Here is an 18,688-nt window from a genome sequence, read left to right as displayed (position 1 = left end):
TGACTTGTAAGTAACCACTACTTACTAACATGTAATCCATGGCCAGTGAGCTAACTGTGCTTACAATACCATGATTGTTAATCTTTTGTCAGTGAAGCAGAGGCTTTTTTTACTCCCTTTTCCTAGGTTCTGTCAGGACTGTCCCTCTGTCTTCCATTCTGGAATTTTTTGGGCATCTCAAATCCATACCACTTTGGATGAGGAAGCAGAAGGGCCACATGCCAGGATCAGTAATCTAATCTAATATTTGACATTCCTCTGCCACCTTGGGACTTAAACCTAAGTAAACGAATCCTCTCTTCTGCCAGTTGACACTTGCTTGCAGTCTTCCTGCTGATATCAATCAGTAGGTCAAAGCAGATTCATCCTTAGCAGGGTCTATACAAAGTTTAATCAGAGTGTTATTCCTATGTGTAAAAAGCATTTTTCTTTTTCCTAAGGAGAACAGTTACATTCTCCAACTAAGTAGCTTCTTTTGTGATTGTGAAGGTCAGCAGTTCCTGTTTTATTTTGCTGGCATGACATACGAAGGGGAACCCGACATTAAGAAAACAACGTTAGGGACTTCCCTGGCGGTCCAGTGGTTAAGACCCTGAGCTTCCAATGCAGGGGGCCTGGGCTCGATCCCTGGTCGGGGAATTAAGATCCCACGTGCCACGTGACGTGGTCAAAAAAAAATTTTTTTTTAAAGAAAAAAAACAACATATCCCTGGGAAGGGATATGTATGCTTGAATGGTCTACTGACTTGGATTCTGAGTAAGGTTAGAGTGACCAATTTATATCATATCAAAGGTTGCAGCCAAGTGCTTTCTCTTGTTTTTTCCTAGGTGAACCCGGGATGTGGATGATTTCCGCTAATGACAATATTCTACAAACAGACATTGTCACTGGGGTAGGAGTGGCCAGGAGTCCAGGAATAGCAACAATTTTTCATGACATTCCAGGACTAGTGAAAACATATCGAGAGGTAAACCTAATGTTATGAGTTGAAGGGTTCATGGCAGTTCCCTGGTGGCTTAGTGGTTAGGATTCCAGGCTTTCACAGCCGTGGCCTGGGTTCAATCCCTGGTCAGTGAACTAAGATCCTGCAAGCCATGTGACGTGGCCAAAAAAAAAAGAGTTGAAGAGTCTAGAGTAACTATTTCAATATATGGGAATATGCATATAGAGAGCACATCCTATGAAAAGAAATACACTCAGATATCAGATATAAAGCCAGCCAACAAACTTTACTGGAACATAAAGGTAAATCGTGATTAAGGTTCTTAACCAAAAGAATGACTAGTCTGATTTATAATTTAAAATATCACCATGAGGGCGTCCCTGGTGGCACAGTGGTTAAGAATCCTCCTGCCAATGCAGGGGACACGGGTTTGAGCCCTGGTCCGGGAAGATCCCACATGCCATGGAGCAACTAAGCCCATGCACCACAACTACTGATCCTGCGCTCTAGAGCCCGCCAGCCACAACTACTGAGCCCGCATGCTGCAACTACTGAAGCCTGCATGCCTAGAGCCCGTGCTCCACAACAAAGAGAAGCCACCGCAATGAGAAGCCCGCGCACCATAATGAAGAGGAAGAGAAAGCCCACGCGCAGCAATAAAGACCCAACACAGCCAAAAATTAATTAATTTAAACATATATATATATATATATATATATATATATATATATATATCTCACCATGGCTACTGGTTGGTACTAAACTGTAGGAGCAAGAGCAGGAGCTGAGGGCTACCCTGGTGGCTCAGTGGTTAAGAATCCGCCTGCCAATGCAGGAGAAATGGGTTCGATCTCTGGCCTGGGAAGATCCCACATGCTGCAGAGCAACTAAGCCCGTGTGCCACAACTACTGAGCCTGCGCTCCAGAGCCCGCGAGCCACAACTACTGAAGCCTGTGCGCCTAGAGCCTGTGCTCCGCAACAAGAGAAGCCACCAAAATGAGAAGCCTGTGCACCGCAATGAAGAGTAGCCCCAGCTCGCCACAACTAAAGAAAGCCCACACGCAGCAACAAAGACCCAACGCAGCCAAGAAACAAAAAAGAGTAGGAGCTGAGAGACAAGTTGGGAGGCTATAATTGCAGTAATGCAGCTGAGTATGATGATGGATCAGGGTGATAATAGAGGAGGTGGTAAAAAGTTGATCAGATTCTAAATATATTTTATAGGTATAGTTGATACAATTTCCCAATAGATTACTATATGTAGAGTGTGAAAGAATCAAGAATGACTTAAGATTTTTGATTGAACAACTAAAAGGACAGAATTACCATCAACTGAAATGCGTAAGACTGTAGGTGGAACAGTTTTGGAGAGAAGATCAGTTTTGGACATGTAAAGTTGGATGTCTATTAGATGTCAAATGGATGTTTTGAGGTAGCTAGGTAGAAAAGTCTGAGAGTCATTGGCATAGATATTTAAAGCCATAAGATCGGACTCCCCTGGTGGTGCAGTGGTTAAGAATCCACCTGCCAATGCAGGCGACACGGGTTTGAGCCCTGGTCCGGGAAGATCCCACATGCTGAGAAGCAACTAAGCCCATGCACCACAACTACTGAGCCTGCGCTCTAGAGCCTGCAAGCCACAACTACTGAGCCTGCGTGCCACAACTACTGAAGCCTGTGCGCCTAGAGCCCGTGTTCTGCAACAAGAGAAGCCACTGCAATGGAAGCCTGTGTGCTGCAACTACTGAGCCCACACGCCACAACTACGGAAGACCACAAGCTCTAGGGCCTGAGTGCCACAACTACTGAGCCCACATGCTGCAACTACTGAAGCCCGTGTGCCTAGAGCCTGTGCTCTACAAGAGAAGCCCCTGCAATGAGAAGCCCATGCACCGCAACGAAGAGTAGCCCCCACTTGCCACAACTAGAGAAAGCCCACGTACAGCAAGAAAGACCCAACACAGCCAAAAAAAAAAAAAGCCATAAGATCATCAAGAGAATGAGTGTAAATAGAGAAGAGGTCCAAGGACTAAGTTCTGGGGACACTCCAATATTGAGAGCTCTGAAAGAAGAACAGGAACAAAAGAAATTTATAGGAATTTATAAGATTTATAGAATGACCAGGGGATGGGACTTCCCTGGTGGCGCTGTGGTTAAGAATCCGCCTGCCAATGTAGGGGACATGGGTTTGATACCTGGTTTGGGAAGATCCCACATGCTGCAGAGCAACAAAGCCCGTACACCACAACTACTGAAGCCTGTGCTCCTAGAGCCTGTGCTCCGCAACAAGAGAAGCCATCGCGATGAGAAGCCTGCGCACTGCAACAAAGAGTAGCCCCCGCTCTCCGTAGCTAGAGAAAGCCTGCATGCAGCAATGAAGACCCAATGCAGCCAAAAAAAGATAAAGAAAAATTAAAGAAAAGAAAAAATTTATTAAAAAAAAAAGAAAGAATGGGCAATGGGAGGAAAACCCGGGAATCCTGGTGTCGGGGAAGCCAAGTGAAGAAGGTATTTCAAGGAGGGAGGGGGAGATCAACCACATGAAAGCTATTGATGGGTCAAATATGAAAACTGAGAAATGACTGATGGTTTTTTGCAATATGGAGGCTGGTGACTTTGAGGAGTAGCTTCAGTGGAATAAAGGGACTGGAAGTTTGATTGGAGAATTGAAAACGAGGACTTGGAGACAGTCCTCTTCAAGGAACTGGAGTCGAGTTTGTTTTGTTGATTGTTTTTTAAAATGGGAGAAATAATGGCTTAGGAAATGATTCAGTAGAAAAGGAAAATTTGATGTAGGAGTAGGGAGAATTGCTTAAGTGATACCCTTGAGTAGGTGAGATGGGTGAACAAGTGAATAGGTAAGCTTTATAAAGCCTTTCCTATTTCCCCCTTAAATATATGTAACATCTCCTTCCTCTGTGCCCAAAGAATTTGTTTGTTCCTCTTTTCATTCCTCTTAATAGCTATTATTTTTTGAGCATCTACTATGGGCTTGGCACTCTGCATCTATTGTTTTTCATTTTTCATTTTTTTTTTTTTTTTTTTTTTTTTTTGCGGTACGCGGGCCTCTCACTGCTGTGGCCCCTCCCGTTGCGGTGCACAAGCTCCGGACGCGCAGCCTCAGCGGCCATGGCTCACGGGCCCAGCCGCTCCACGCACGGCATGTGGGATCCTCCCGGACCGGGGCACGAACCCGCGTCCCCTGCATCGGCAGGCAGACTCTCAACCACTGCGCCACCAGGGAAGCCCCTCATTTTTCATTTTATATACAGTACAACTACCATTTTTAATCTTCTCAACCCTGCAAAGTATTATCCCAATTTTATAAATGAGTAAATTGCCCAATAAGTGCCCACATGGTATCTGGTACCTTCTTTTATAGAGCTCTAGTCGTAACATAAATAATTACATATAGATGGCATGATAACATAAATGATCACGTCAGAAATGCTCTTAGAATAAATACAGAAGAAAGTCACTAATTCTGCCTAGACATTAAGGCTAAATTTTCCACAAATGACATTTAAACTGAATCCTGGGATTAGGAATTTGGCGGAAAAGAAACGGAGAAGGCATATATGTACAAAGGCAAATAAAAAGTATATGTTGTGTTTGAAGACCAATGAATAAATCAGGGTGGCTTCAGAGTAAGTTTTAAGGGTAGAGAGGGAAAAATTGGATAACATTCAAAGAGAACTTGTATCATGAGCAGATAAGAGGGTTGAGGAGAAAGGCAGCATGAGAAGACAACTAGAAAAAGGGGCTGAGAAGGTTCTAGGCGCTAGAAAAGCAAGGAGAAAGGTGTCACAAAGGCAAGGGAGAGAATGCGCTATGATGTCAGAGGCTACAGATAAGTCAAAAGGTCATATTTCAGTTGGTGTACTTCGTAAAAATGCTCATTTAATTATTCACTAACTGGTAGACAATCACTGAGGCCTGTTACATGTCAGTGATTATGCTAGGCTCTGGAAATACAAAGAGAAAAAGACAAAACTCCTTTCCTCACTGAGCTCTTAACATAACTAACTTGATTTAGTTACCGAGTCTAAGCTTGTACTGCTCGCTGCACAACAAGCCAGTAATTGAGAGGCAAGTTGTTGCGGGGGGCAAGGAATAACGACTTTATTTGGAAAGCTAGCAAATTGAGAAGGTGGTGGGCTCCTGCCCCAAAGAACCATGTTGCCTGAGTTAGAATTCAGGTTCCATATCCATACTCAAAGGGGGGGGGGGGCAAAGTCAAACACTTCCTGGTTCCCATCAGCCTCCAGCGGGGGGACGTGTTCATTTTTTCATCCCTGCAGTCGCTCACAGGTGGACCTGGTCAAGATGTTTCCTGTGAGCTAAACAAAGGTATTTTAGCTTAATGCTCATTTCCTGGGAAGCAGGGTTCCCAGAGATGGGCCTTTATGTATAATTTAAGCTTGTAGGCAACATCCCTTTAGTGATTAACTTGTAGTAGAATACAAAAGGTTCTTCCCTATTACAGTTTTAAGGTCCTTGAATATATGAAAAAATAAAAAACTATGGTAGTACTGAGGAGACTGGACAGTACACTGCATTTAAATTGAAAGAATTTGGGAGGAATCCCCTGGTGGTGCAGTGGTTAGGACTCTGCGCTTCCACTGCAGGGGGCATGGGTTTGATCCCTGGTTGGGGAACTAAGAAGTAAGATCCTGCATGCTGTGTGCCACAGCCAAAAAAAACAAAGAGGGCAAGGATACCCAAAGGAGTTAGAATCCAAAAATAAATAAATAAACCAATAAGTTGAAGGTATTTGGGGGGAAGGGCCACCATTATCACCATCTTCTCTCAATCTAATCATTAAGCACTTGCCTTATATTCAAGGCACAATACAGGATGTACAAAGATATGTTAGGGTTCTAAGTTGAAACATAGAATCTAATGGGAGGGATTTTAACAAGTATAAAAATACCTACAATATAAGGCAGAACATTACAAGTATTTTGAGAGAAACAATACTTTGAGGTTTCAGAAAAGTTGAGATTACATGCAACTAAAGAGAGAAAAAGAAAACTTTCTAAAGGAAATTGCAACTGTCTTCAAAGACATCTAATAGGGAATCATACAAAGGGAATATATGTCAGAAGGAATAATGCACAAAGACCTCCTTTTAGAAAAAAATGTTATTTTCTTCTCAAAAGTAAACAAATTTTGTGGTTCTCAAATATGTGATCACTAGAAGGGCAATTTGCTCTTGTGTGAAACTGCTTTCAGCTAAATAAGTTATGAGGGATGGAGAAGAAGGGAACCAGATTCTCTAATAACTTAGGTACCAATTTTCCTTTGGTTTGCTGACAGGTGGTGATCCATGCATCATCAAGATTAACACTCACTTATGACCTTAAGACTTATCTCACCAATACCCTCAATTCAACTGTGTTCAAGCTCTTCATCACCACTGGCGGAAATGGTGTCAATCTTAAAGGTCAGCAATCTCTTTATAGTTCTGGGTGATTATTCCCACCTTTCCCATTCTCCCTCATTTGCCCCTTTGAATTAGCAATACAAGTTTTCTTTCATTTCAAAATTGATTCTACTTTTACAAAGAAGTCACTGAGGGACTTCCACGGTGGTCCAGTGGTAAAGAATCTGCCTTCCAATGCAGGGGACGCGGGTTTGATCCCTGGCTGGGGAACAACTAAGCCCGTGAGCCACAACTACTGAGCCCTTGCGCCTCAACAAGAGAGCCTGCATGCTGCAAACTACAGAGCCCACGCGCTCTGGAGCCCGCATGCTCTGAGGCCCGCGCGCCACAGCTAGAGAAAAACCCGCACGCCATAACTAGGGAGAAGCCCGTGTGCTGTAAGGAAGAGCCCGCGAGCTGCAAGGAAAGATCCCACATGCCACAACCAAGACCCGACGCAGCCAAATGATTAAAAAAAAAAAAAAAATCATTGAGCGCTATGAGACCTCAGAAATTATGACTGGATTAAGGTTTTGAAATAGGCTCAACCTAGTCACTGTTGTCTTTTTAGTTATAACCCTGAGATCAGGAGGTAGCCTAGACCAAGGATTTCCAAACATGGCTGATTTTTAAGGTTATCCAAAGAAATTTTTAAAAAATAGATTCTTAGGCTCCATCCAGATTTAATAAATTTGGGATAGAGCCTAGGATACAATTTTTTTTTTTTTTTTTGGTTGCATTGGGTCTTTGTTGCTGCGCATGGGCTTTCTCTAGTGGTGGTGAGCGGGGTCTACTCTTCATTGCAGTGCACGGGCTTCTCGTTGCAGTGGCTTCTCTTGTTGCAGAGCACAGGCTCTAGGCGCACGGGCTTCAGTAGCTGCAGCATGCGGGCCCTGGAGCACACAGGCTTCAGTAGTTGTGGCGCAAAGGCTTAGTTGCTCCGCAGCATGTGGGATCTTCCCGGACCAGGGCTCGAACCCGTGTCCCCTGCATTGGCAGGTGGATTCTTAACCACTGCACCACCAGGGAAGTCCAAGATACAATTCTTTTAAAGCTTCCCAAGACTTGAGAATTGTTGGACTAGATGATATCTGAAATGTTATTCACTCAGCAAATTTGCCTTGTGCTTTTCTTTTTTCATTCTGTATTGGACCATGATTTACTGTCAAAAAAAAAGGGGGAGGAAAGATAACTAAAATACAAGAAGCTTCTAATAGATTCCAAATGCTATGTTAGGAATTTTTATATCTTTTATCTCTTTTAACAATCTCATCATGTAGTAATTATCATCATTTTAAAGATGAGAATACTGGGAATTGCCTGGCAGTCCAGTGGTTAGGATTCTACGTTCTCACCATCAAGGGCCTGGGTTCAATCCCTGGTCGAGAAAAAAAAAAGATGAGAACACTAAGTCTAAGAGCAAGTAATTTGTACAAGGTAACAACCAGTTAGTGGCAGGAGTGGTGGATATGCTCCACTCCAAAGTCCATGTACATCCTTTCATTCCTCTTTTTTTAAAGAACAAATTCCAGATTTGGGGGCAGGGGGAAGGTAAGGGGTGGGGAGAGGGTAGGGGGCGAGAAAACACAAACCAACCAGAGAAGTCCAGAATATAACAGAATATAACTGTTTATAAAACAAGATAATTTAAACTCTAATTGTCCTTTTTATCCTTCAATTTTAAGCACTTAATATATTTTCTTTTCACAGTAGGTATTTAATCTTAAAAATACAATCTAACTATGTATATATAAATAAGAACACTTGATCTTTAAAATTCTCCAGGTTCTTTTACAAAGTATTAAATGTTTCTTCGTAACATATTCACTCATTTTTGTCTACCTTATTAAATTTTACAAGGAGACTGTAATTCCCCCCCACCCCCACCCCAGCAGAATCTTTCTAAAACCACAACTATTATGAAACCTCATGTAACAGTTCTTTTGATATTGCTGATAGTCTCCAAAAGATGAGAATGGTCCCTAGACTGCTGGCAACTGAGAAAGAGCTGTAGCAAACTAAGACCGTTAAGAAACTGTGCAGGGGAAAATCCTGTTAACAAGACATAGTTCCTATTTAATTTAAAATGCATCCATTGCAGCTGACCCAACCTTGGTGCCAGTGTTTCTTGCTGGCTATGTGGCTCCTGTTTAAGGCACCACTTGTAATGAACTTCTAGAGATCTTTGACTTGAATCATGCTGCAAAACAGTATGTTTTGGAAAACAAACCTTCCTAGACTTAAAAGCTACCTCCCAAGTGTAGCACTTTATTTCCAACAACTGTCCAATTTCCGTGTAATCTTATTCCCACTGATGAATTCCAAAAACCTTTGAATGAGGACAGCAGCTATGATATTGATAATAGAAGCCCCATTATAGTCACAAACTAGCAGAAGCAAGGGTCTTACAATCCTCTTTCACCTTGATTGTGGTAGGACGCAACAGAGCTGGCAAGTAGACAGCTGTAGCAAGTCAAGGAGAACTGACCCTTTGTTTTGTTTGTTTTTTTAGTACCAAACTGCCTCTATATAATAGCCTCCCCTTTTACAAATTCCCCTTAGTGAGAGCTATTTATCTCTCTTCTGCTCATTAGGATCCTGCACCCCAAGTCAGGCCTTGGCCATTACAACAACACTTCTTCCAGAGACCCTCATGCTGTGCCATGTACAGTTCAGTAATACTTTACTAGACATTCCAGCAAGTAAAGTCTTTCATGTCCATTCCGATTTCAGCATGGAGAAAGGTGGGTTCCACCAGTTGAATCTGGTTTCCCCCTTGTTTTCACATTTGTGCAAATGTCACTTTCTTATTGGATTGCATTTCTACTTTCCAGTTTCATCTGCTATATAACTGTGGAATCTTTCTCAGTCAGCATTTTTATTCTATCCATTCAACAAACTTTTAACACATGTCTATAATATACTATGCTTTTCTATTGTAACTTACTACTTTCTCCTTTGTTAGCCTGTTATCTTTGTGAGGGCTTGGATTATGTCTCATTCATCTTTTATCCCCAACTAGTAGCACAGTGTTTGAATGTTGCTGAACTGAAGGATATTCCAAGCAGAACAGCATTAACAAGTGGAAAGCAGAAACAGGCATGACACTGGGAGGACTTTAAATAAATCAGTCGACTGATCTAAAATGAGACAATTCATGTCAAATGTAAATAGGTAATGCTGTATCATGGAAGAGCTTCTACTCCAAGGTCAGGCAGTTTGAATGGTATGAGTAATGAGAAACCACTGATGGAAGGTTCATTCAGCAAACCGTTGAGCACCAAACAGAATGCCTGGTACCAGGACAGGCCCTGGAGGTACAGCGGAGTAAGACAAGGCTTTTAACTCTTACTAGAATTGCACAGGGCGATTAGTTATAGAATAAAGATATACATGGGATGCTAGGACGCCAGAAAGAAAGGAGTATCTACATCAAACCTGGCAGTCAGTGTGAGGTTTTACAGAGGAAATAACCTTTAGAAGGATGACTAGGACTGAGGTAGATGTGAAGAGAACAGGACATTCCAGGCAACATACAGCCCTGGAAAAGTTTTCAAAAATAAGTTTAAAGTATACAATGGCAGGGCTAAGGGCTTCCCTGGTGGCACAGTGGTTGAGAGTCTGCCTGCCGATGCAGGGGACACGGGTTTGTGCCCCGGTCCGGGAAGATCCCACATGCCGCAGAGCAACTAAGCCCGTGAGCCATGGCCGCTGAGCCTGCGCGTCCGGAGCCTGTGCTCTGCAACGGGAGAGGCCACAACAGTGAGAGGCCCGCGTACTGCAAAACAAAAAAAAAAAGTACACAGTGGCAGTACCCAGAATGGATAAGAAAGAATGAGAGGCAAGGAGACTAGTAAATGCAATTTACATTGCAATAATCCAAGCATGAATTGATGAGTGTCTAGACCAGACTAACAGAGAAATACTAACAGAGGGGCCAGATGTGAGACATTTCAAAGGACGAGTTAGCAAGATCTGGATATAGGAATGAAGGAATAGATGTCAAAAGACAACTGAGGTTGAGCATGGGTAACTAGAAAAACAATACTATTGACAGAAATAAGGCCATCAAGAGGTGGTTTGATAGAGAAGTGATTAAACCATGTTCAAAGCTTGCCTTTCTTCCACAAAACCCTTTACTGATCCAACTCTGACTACTTCATCCTATATCACCTTAATTTCCATTTACACTGTATTATTTAATACTCCCTGACATGTCAATTTACCAATAATGGTATCCTTAAGTTCAACTGTGGGTTCCCTGGGACTGTTTCATCTTTGGTAAACTCCTCCATAGTGGCCAACAGTATGCTAATAGTGAATACTCAAAACTTGAGTTCACATTCTGAATTTGCATGTAAATATTTTTCCTTCCTATCCTAATCCAGTTGGCTAAATAGAGCCTCTGAACCTTCCTGCTCAGTTTTTCCTCTTTTCTTCAGGGGTTTATGTCTGCCTAATCAAGGTTCGACCCCAGTCAGAGGAGCTACTCCAGGCCCTCAGCACGGCTGACACCTCAATCTATGGTTGGGCCTCGCTTGTCAGTGAGCATAGCAAGAATGGAATGCAAAGAATCCTCATTCCTTTTATCCCAGCCTTTTACATCAATCAATCAGAATTGGTTCTTAGCCACAAAAAAGACATCGGGGAGCTAAGAGTACTGGGAGTGGACAGAGTTCTTGAGAAACTAGAGGTATGTTAAGGACTGAAGCAAAACAGGTCAGGGTTTTGAAAAAGAGATTTTTCATTCTCAGTCCAGGGTAAAGGAACAGTTACTGAATGACTTGATAAAATTCACCACAGGAAATTCTTAAACAAAATGAAGAAAATCTGTCCCCTTCACAATGCCAGGGGGGCCCCCAGAGTCCAAACTCTAGGTCAAGAGCCTTGTCAGTCTGGAAGATAACACAAATACTTTTTTGTATATATATATATATATATATATATATATATATATATATATAAAAAACACCAATGCTGGCTTGAAACAATTTTAGAATGCTAGCTTAAAACTTTTTTTGAAGGCTATATTATTCTCACAGATCATCTTCCCTTATCCTTCAACACATCTAAGTGAGAAAAAGTGACTTGTCAGACAGCTAGCTAGAACTAGAAATCCAGATGTCTTACTGTATATGTTGATTTTTGGCATGTATTGACACAAAACTGACTTTTCTTTCAAGCATGTTCCATCTCCTTTTCTCCAAGGTCTTCCCCAGCTCCCCAGTTCTAGCGGTCTCTGGCCAAAGGCACTCTTCCCTCACACGTGGTCTGGCTATCTACCCCATAAAAGTAGTCAACTTCACTTCCCTCCAGCAGATGGCATCACCTGTTTTCATCAATATTTCCTGTGTGCTCACCAGTCAAATTGAGGCTGTGCGAGTGAGAGCTATGAAAGGCAAGTGTGGTACAGGTGAGCATTGGGGGTGCCTATTTTTAATCCAGAGGCAAAAAGAATGCATTATGATTTAGTCAATGGGAAACATTCAGCCACTTGACCAACATTATTCAAACTAGCTGGGACATGGATCTTTATTCTCCAAGCCTACTCTATAAAATATAACCTTCAGGTAGCTTTCTTATCACTGGCTAGATGTTATACTTAAATACATGTTACGTCAGTTTGTCAGCTTCGTAAGTATACTACTTACCGTGTTTTAAACCTCTTGATAAATGTTTCACTTACTTCAAAAGTATTTAGCAAACCTTTGTGCATCAGTGGGCAAATGGTGGTAACCCTAGAACCAAGACTTAGCTTCCCCAAATCCTGATTCTACCATTACCCAGTTTAGAAATGATGTCAAGTTTGGGTGGGATGGGAACCGTTACGGAAAGAGGTATTAGGAAAGCCAGAGAACCATCCTCCTTATATGTGTCACTCCCACTTGCCCATGCCTCAAGGGAAACAGTATTTCTCTTAATTACTGGGAGTGAATTAGGCTGAACCTTAGTACATCTAATGGGAGAAAGATTTTTGCTTCTATAAGCACCCAATCTGTACGGGTCAATAAATATTCTAAGCATATTTATATGCATTTTAATTCTCATGATTCTAAAGAGTTTTCTAAAACTTTATAAAGATGTTTTTCCCTTTAAAGAGTTGAGAAAATTGGTGTTCAGGGTCCCACCAACTAGAAAGTGTTCAACTCCAATCTGTCCTTTCTGTGAAAGCATTTTTTTTTTTTTTTTGCGGTACGCGGGCCTCTCACTGTTGTGGCCTTTCCCGTTGCGGAGCACAGGCTCTGGACGCGCAGACTCAGCGGCCATGGCTCACGGGCCCAGCCGCTCCGCGGCATGTGGGATCTTCCCAGACCAGGGCACGAACCCGTGTCCCCTGCATCAGCAGGCGGACTCTCAACCACTGCGCCACCAGGGAAGCCCTGAGAGCAGTTTTTAAATCTAGAGTTCATGGATCTCCACAAAGGTCCACAGATAGAACTCAAGGTGTCCATGCCTTGAATGGGGAAAAAAAATTGCATCTTTATTTTCAATTAACCTCTAACTGAAAGTTAGCATTTCCATTGATTATAAGCAACAAATCACAGCGGTATTATATGTGACTTTGTCACCAAGGGAAACCATAGATGTTCTCATGTTCCAACTGTCACATCTCAAAACATTTCATTTCAAAATTACATCAAAATTACAGTAGTTATCAGACCTAAAGCTACAAGTTTTTTATTAATAGAGCACACATACTACTGTATCACAAATTAGGCCTTTGAACATTTTGCTAACTGTATATTACAAATTAGGTTTTTTCCCTATTTTCATCAACTCTTGATATTAATTCGTTTCCTTTATTCCTACATTTTATCTTTTGCATTTAAAAACATTCTGAGTTGGGATCCATTGACTTTATCAGACTGCTGAAGTTGCCCATGGCAAAAAAAAAAGTTAAGAACCCCTGCACTTCTTAGAGATAAGAAGGACAAGCAGTGTAACAGTACGATCAGAGTGGGTGGGAGTCTTTAGATACAAACATCCAACCTTCAGCTCATTCATACAAGTGTGTGCCTACTGTTATGTGCCAAGCACGGTCCCTACTTGCAGAAATCAGATTTAAGACAGGGCCCAGGGACTTCCCTGGTGGTACAGTGGCTAAGACTCCACACTTCCAATGCAGGGGGCCTCGGTTCGAACCCTGGTCAGGGAACTAGATGCCACATGCTGCAACTAAGAGTTCACATGCCACAACTAAAAAGATCCCGCAAGCCGCAACTAAGACCCGGCACAGCCAAATACATAACAAATATTTTAAAAAGACAGGGCCCAACTAAGACAGGAATTAGTTCAATGCAGCCAGAACAAAGGGGTGCTATAAATTAACGTGCCTAAGTTTTATTGGGACTCCCAACAGTGGGACCTGATCAAGGATTAATATAGTCTTGTTTCTACTAGTAAGCAACCTCAAATTAGTCTTCAGAGTGAAGCAGTTTGTAAACAGTGGGAAGTTGTTACAACAGTTGTGAAACAGAGTCTGGTGAGAGGTAAGACCAGTTAAGAGCCCAGAGGTAGAGGACCTATGTAAGGGATGCAGAATAGTAACTAGGTCCAAGGCCCTGGTGACAGTTTACCTGGGAAGGCCAGTTAAATTCAGGCAGTTTTGTGGGCCAGGGAAGAGTTCATTTCTAGACACTGAAAAGTTTGAAATAACCAAAGGCAAGCGCCAAGCATGCTTCAAACACAGAAGTCTGACGTTTTATTGAGGACAAGTTTATAAACATATCAGAATGTACCTGAATAAAAATGGACAAGTAGCCCCTGCATTTAAGAGGTTATTGGTGATCCAACGAAATATTTCATTCAGGTTAGAGGGATTAAAAGGAGAACTTGAATCACCTTTTGATTGTGATAGACTATCACAAACTTGGTGAAGGAAAGCAGTCACATGGAGTTAAAGTGCACAGGAAAGGTAACAGGCATTTTAAAGTGGCAAAGAATTTAAATATTCTTTTGTAAGCTGAAAAGAAATGAGACTCAAGAATTGTAATTCACTGTTAGAGAGGTAAAAAACCAAAAAAAGGTAAGAGGAGCTAAGTTCAGTTCACCCCTTTTTCTCTGGTAAGAAGCAAAAGAATTTCCTAGAGGGCTGGGTTTTGACTGTTTCAGCTAGATACTCTTAGGACCACACAAGTTTTTAAATGCAACATCTGTCCTGGATAACTATAATCTTCTTTTATTCTGCCAATGTGTAGATCAATGTGAAGATTCACGTGTCCTCCAGAAGCTCATGGGTTCTTACCAGATTTTCTTTACCCTCTTTGCGGTGTTGGCACCAACAGCTTTCCTCTTTCTAGGTAAGAAGTCCTTATATTCAGCACCGTGGCCTTTTGACTTGGAAACTGCCTTCATTTTATTTCACAAACTAAATGAGGATGAAAATTAGCTGTTTATCACATCTAATTTGGGACATGCAACTGAAACTGATTTAGCCTCCCTAACCCTAGTCACTAGTGGACCAAAGATCCCGCCCAACTTACTAGGAAGCAATGAACTGCATGTGGCCAATAAATACCACTCAGAAGTGGAAATTACTGCTAAACCTTAGATTATAGCTAGTTTTGCTCAAACACATAGCTAGAGATGATTCAAGCAACACAACACGTACTATCATCTACACGTGCATTCCCCATCTCTCAACCATAAGTTGGAATACCTCTAAAATTCATTGAATAAAAATTTCCTGTAAGTACAATTATTTAATTTGAAGCCTTTTTTATAGCAATACTTGTCCCCTTAAGGCCTTCCTCCAGTGAAAACAGTTCTCTTTGGTGACATCTCCCTTATTCTTTTTCCAGCATACAATGCCTTCCTAAACAAGATACAGACAGTTCCAGTTGTTTATATACCAACTCTAGGTGCACCACAACCAGGTAAAGAATCACCATCTTTATCACTGAAAAGCTCAGGTATCATCCTCATTCACTTTTATTCACCCTTCATCTATCTCCCTTCCTCCTTTACTTCTAGGTTCTTACACATCCACACGTTCTCCCCCTCCCTTCACGAGTCCACAACCCCCACCAGCGCAGCGTCGGCTACAACATTGGCTCTGGAGTACAAGGCACTAACCTCTGCTTGGACAAGTCCCCTTAACTGCAGGGGGCTGGAAATTTCTAGCCCTAGACCAGGAGCCTAGCACCAACCTCTACACTCATAAGCCTCCAAACAAGCCTTCTGAGAACTGTAAATAAAGGATCCTAGGCTGTTTTGTGTTAAAGTGGTGTGCTGGATCGCGTTTTAAAGATCAACTGTCAGTTCTTAATTCTAAGAAAACATAAAAGTGAAAGCAAATACCCCATTTATATACCATTCCAGTTTTTAACCAAGCTCTGCAGATTTATTCAATGAGCCTACGGATAGAAATGTCCCAAATGGACTTTTTAAGTATTTGCCACTTACTTGCCCCAAATGACTCTACAGTCCACTCTTCTGATTGCCCCTGAATACGTGAGGTAGGAACTTCCTAGCAGTAAAACAAGACAATAAACAGGACGTATCCAAAATGTGTTTATTCGGATGGTTTCCCATTCATCTTGATTCCAGGGGCTTTTAGTGCTGCTTCCGTCTGAAAGAGCACCCTGCAAGAACAAGTTCCAAAGGTTAACTGACAGCAGCCTACTTACCCTGTCCCACCCCCACAAAACAAAATGATGCCTGATACCCACAGGAAACCTACATCTGTAGTTTTCTCAACTCTTTTAGCTCCTACCTACTCACTTAAAGACAACATCTGCTTCAGTTCATATGAAGCCCCCTTTATCACCCATCCACCCCAGCCTTAGACAGGAGCACTGAGATTAGTGCTTTCTAATTATGCTTTTGGAGAGAGAGAAAAAAAAAAAAAGACTATCAAACCCAACTCTCTTTGCAAGACAGCCTGATAATTTACATTATACATGACCTCTCTCAAGATTCAAACCCCAAAAATCACAACATTAATTAAACCATTTACCTTCTGTAAGCCTTGCTTTTCCTCCTGTAGGCTGGCAGAGGACGGTAGAGCAGCCAACACACAAAACTACTGTTTGTGCATGGCTAAAGACGGTGGTGATTTTATAGCATCCTGTGAAAAAACAGCGAGTTACCCCATTTCCCCCAAACCTTTATTCATTTAAACATATGCTGTCATATATTAACTGTAAAACAAGCATGTTATGTAAATTCTTGAAATTTACTTTCCTATTCTAAATCGATTACTTGGCTCTAGGTATACATTAAAGCCAACTTAAAAGCAACCTGGACTATCTGCCCCCACCTATGATTTTTTTTGTTAATGCGTTACCACCATCATCCAAAAAAACTATCCGAGAGTTAAAATATAGACAATCCTCTATTTGGTGAGGGAAGAGGCTCAGTAACTGGTCAACGTATCCACTCCCTTGTCTCCAGGTACAAGTATATAAATGACCACAGCAGAAGCCCCACGTAACATTCCAGTGTTTCTCAACACAAAGAGATGTTACGGTCTGCACATAAAGTTTTGAAGGGAGATCACTATGGATCACTGTTCCTGAAATGCAAAATTTTACCCATCTCAAACAGTCAAATTTTAAGAAATCAGAACCGTTTCAAGGATACCTTTTTCCTTGGGGTCCAGTGCTTTCCCCACTACTGCAAGTTATCTCCTCACCTGGGCATTTCACATCCATGAAATAGGAATTGGGGCTCTGCACCAGGCGCTTCTTCTTGTGTTTCCTCTTCTCCTCTTCTGGAGAGGGATGAAGGAGATCCTTTGCGAGCTAAGAGAGGCAGAAATGCAGAGATTTAGAAACCATCGACGAACACGGGATGATCGAAAACAGCCCCCACTGCCACACACCGGGGAGAGCTCGCCCCTCGCCGCCCCTGCTGTCTGCGCAGCTGGGCCGCCATCTTATCGCCTTTCCGCTCCTGTCTATGCAGGAGGCCCCACGGGCCTCTGCAAAGTGCGGAGAGCAAGTGAGAGCCCTCTGCGATCCGAAGTCAGCGTGAGGGGAGAGTGCGGACAGAAGAGCGAGATCTCCACGGAAACCTGCACCAAGGAACTCACAGGCATGTTCTCATGGGGAGGTCGTCACCGTCGGAAAGGAGCGAAAGCGGAAATTCTGCTCCTTAAATCCGCCGTCCCGCAGGAAGTGACGCCTGGGCCTTCTGCCGCCATGTTGGGAAGGTCCTCTCACGGTGTGTGAGCGGCGGGACGAGGAGGGGACTGCCATCTTTGGAAGGTCTCTAAATGACAGAACATAGATGAGTCGCCATGTTGAGAGAGAGAGAGAGCATGTTCTCTTAAGGTCAGCGTTTGATCTCTATTGAGGGGTAAATGGACAATTTTCAAATTTCGCGCTGCACTTTAACAATGGGAACTGCTTAGGAAAACAGCGAGACTGAGCCATGTCTGGGACTTATTAAATTTCTTTACTATTTTTAAATTGGTTTAGTTTGCCCATTTTTAACAATTCAGAAATGTAAACATAAAAAAAGGAAGTCCTCATATTTTCCGCACCTCCAGCCTATTCCTAGGGCTAACCATTGTTAAATTTTATTCTCTCCTTTCCATCTTTCCCTCTAATACTAATTACATCACTCACTTATGTAGTACTTATTTGTGCATTGTTCTGACTGCTTTTCACATGTTAATTAATCGTCACAACAACTCCATCAGGTTGATACTATTATTATCCACATTTTACAGATGGGGAAAGTGATGTCCAGAGACATTAAACAAATTGTCCAAAGTATGCTACTAAACTGCCTTCCAAAAAGGTTGTGCCAGTTTACATTCCCACATCCTTTCCCCCACACTTTCACCAGCACCGCCTTTCCAAGATTTCTAATCTTGGCAGCATCGACACTTGACAGGGAATGAGAAGAAAAAAATGAAGAACAAATCATGGTCTTCTACAGTAATGATAAAAGGGTTAGAATGTCCATTTGTCATAAAGGAGGGGCGAAGATGACCCAAATGGCATCTGGGGGCCTGTTTAATTCCAAAGGAAAGGAATAGGGCAAGGGATGTGAGTTCTAGTCAAGACTGTACTGGTAAACGTTTAACACCTGACTATATGGGAGGGGAGCCCTGATTTGTTGTCTTTGCTAATTTCAATGGCGTAAATACTCCCACCGTGGCCAATTTCAGACTATCAATGTGATATCATTAAACACGGATTTGGAAAGAGATAAGCACAATCTGTTCTCTTGAGCCACTAAGGATTGGTTCCAGCACACTACTGACGGGTGAGAAAAACCTCTGAGGAAGTGACATTTAAGCTGAAATCTGAAAGACAAGGAATCAACCAAGCAGCAGTTTGGGGGAATAGAATTCTAGGCTGAGGG

The 18,688-nt window shown here is 42.3% G+C and overlaps 2 protein-coding genes across 2 annotated transcripts in view; one reads left to right on the top strand and one right to left on the bottom strand.

Moving 5' to 3' along the window:
• Positions 1–15,548, top strand: part of NUP210L (nucleoporin 210 like) — an 85,219-nt gene extending 69,671 nt beyond the window's left edge. The window contains exons 33-40 of the mRNA XM_079899943.1: positions 829–968; positions 6,265–6,391; positions 8,965–9,114; positions 10,813–11,063; positions 11,579–11,783; positions 14,569–14,670; positions 15,172–15,246; positions 15,344–15,548. Of these exons, the coding sequence (XP_079756069.1) occupies positions 829–968; positions 6,265–6,391; positions 8,965–9,114; positions 10,813–11,063; positions 11,579–11,783; positions 14,569–14,670; positions 15,172–15,246; positions 15,344–15,444 (1,151 nt within the window). The 3' untranslated portion in view covers positions 15,445–15,548. The remainder of the gene's footprint in view (positions 1–828; positions 969–6,264; positions 6,392–8,964; positions 9,115–10,812; positions 11,064–11,578; positions 11,784–14,568; positions 14,671–15,171; positions 15,247–15,343) is intronic.
• A 322-nt stretch (positions 15,549–15,870) lies between these two features.
• Positions 15,871–17,456, bottom strand: RPS27 (ribosomal protein S27). The gene is made up of 4 exons (XM_079899931.1): positions 17,406–17,456; positions 17,007–17,115; positions 16,329–16,439; positions 15,871–15,954 (listed from the first exon to the last, which is right to left on the bottom strand). The coding sequence occupies exons 1-4, from the start codon at positions 17,409–17,411 to the stop codon at positions 15,926–15,928; spliced, it is 255 nt and encodes an 84-aa protein (XP_079756057.1). The 5' UTR covers positions 17,412–17,456; the 3' UTR covers positions 15,871–15,925.
• Between the last annotated feature and the right edge of the window lie 1,232 nt (positions 17,457–18,688).

The sequence above is a fragment of the Stenella coeruleoalba genome, assembly GCF_951394435.1.
Source record: "Stenella coeruleoalba genome assembly, chromosome: 1".
Classification (NCBI taxonomy): Eukaryota; Metazoa; Chordata; class Mammalia; order Artiodactyla; family Delphinidae; genus Stenella; species Stenella coeruleoalba.
This window is presented reverse-complemented; position numbering and strand designations above follow the sequence as displayed.

Coding starts and splice junctions, on each gene's coding strand:
- RPS27 (XM_079899931.1), bottom strand. Junction 16,440..17,006: donor CATGGATGTGAAATGCCCAG/GTGAGGAGATAA, acceptor GTTTTTTCACAG/GATGCTATAAAATCACCACC. Junction 15,955..16,328: donor AAAAGCAAGGCTTACAGAAG/GTAAATGGTTTA, acceptor TTGTTCTTGCAG/GGTGCTCTTTCAGACGGAAG.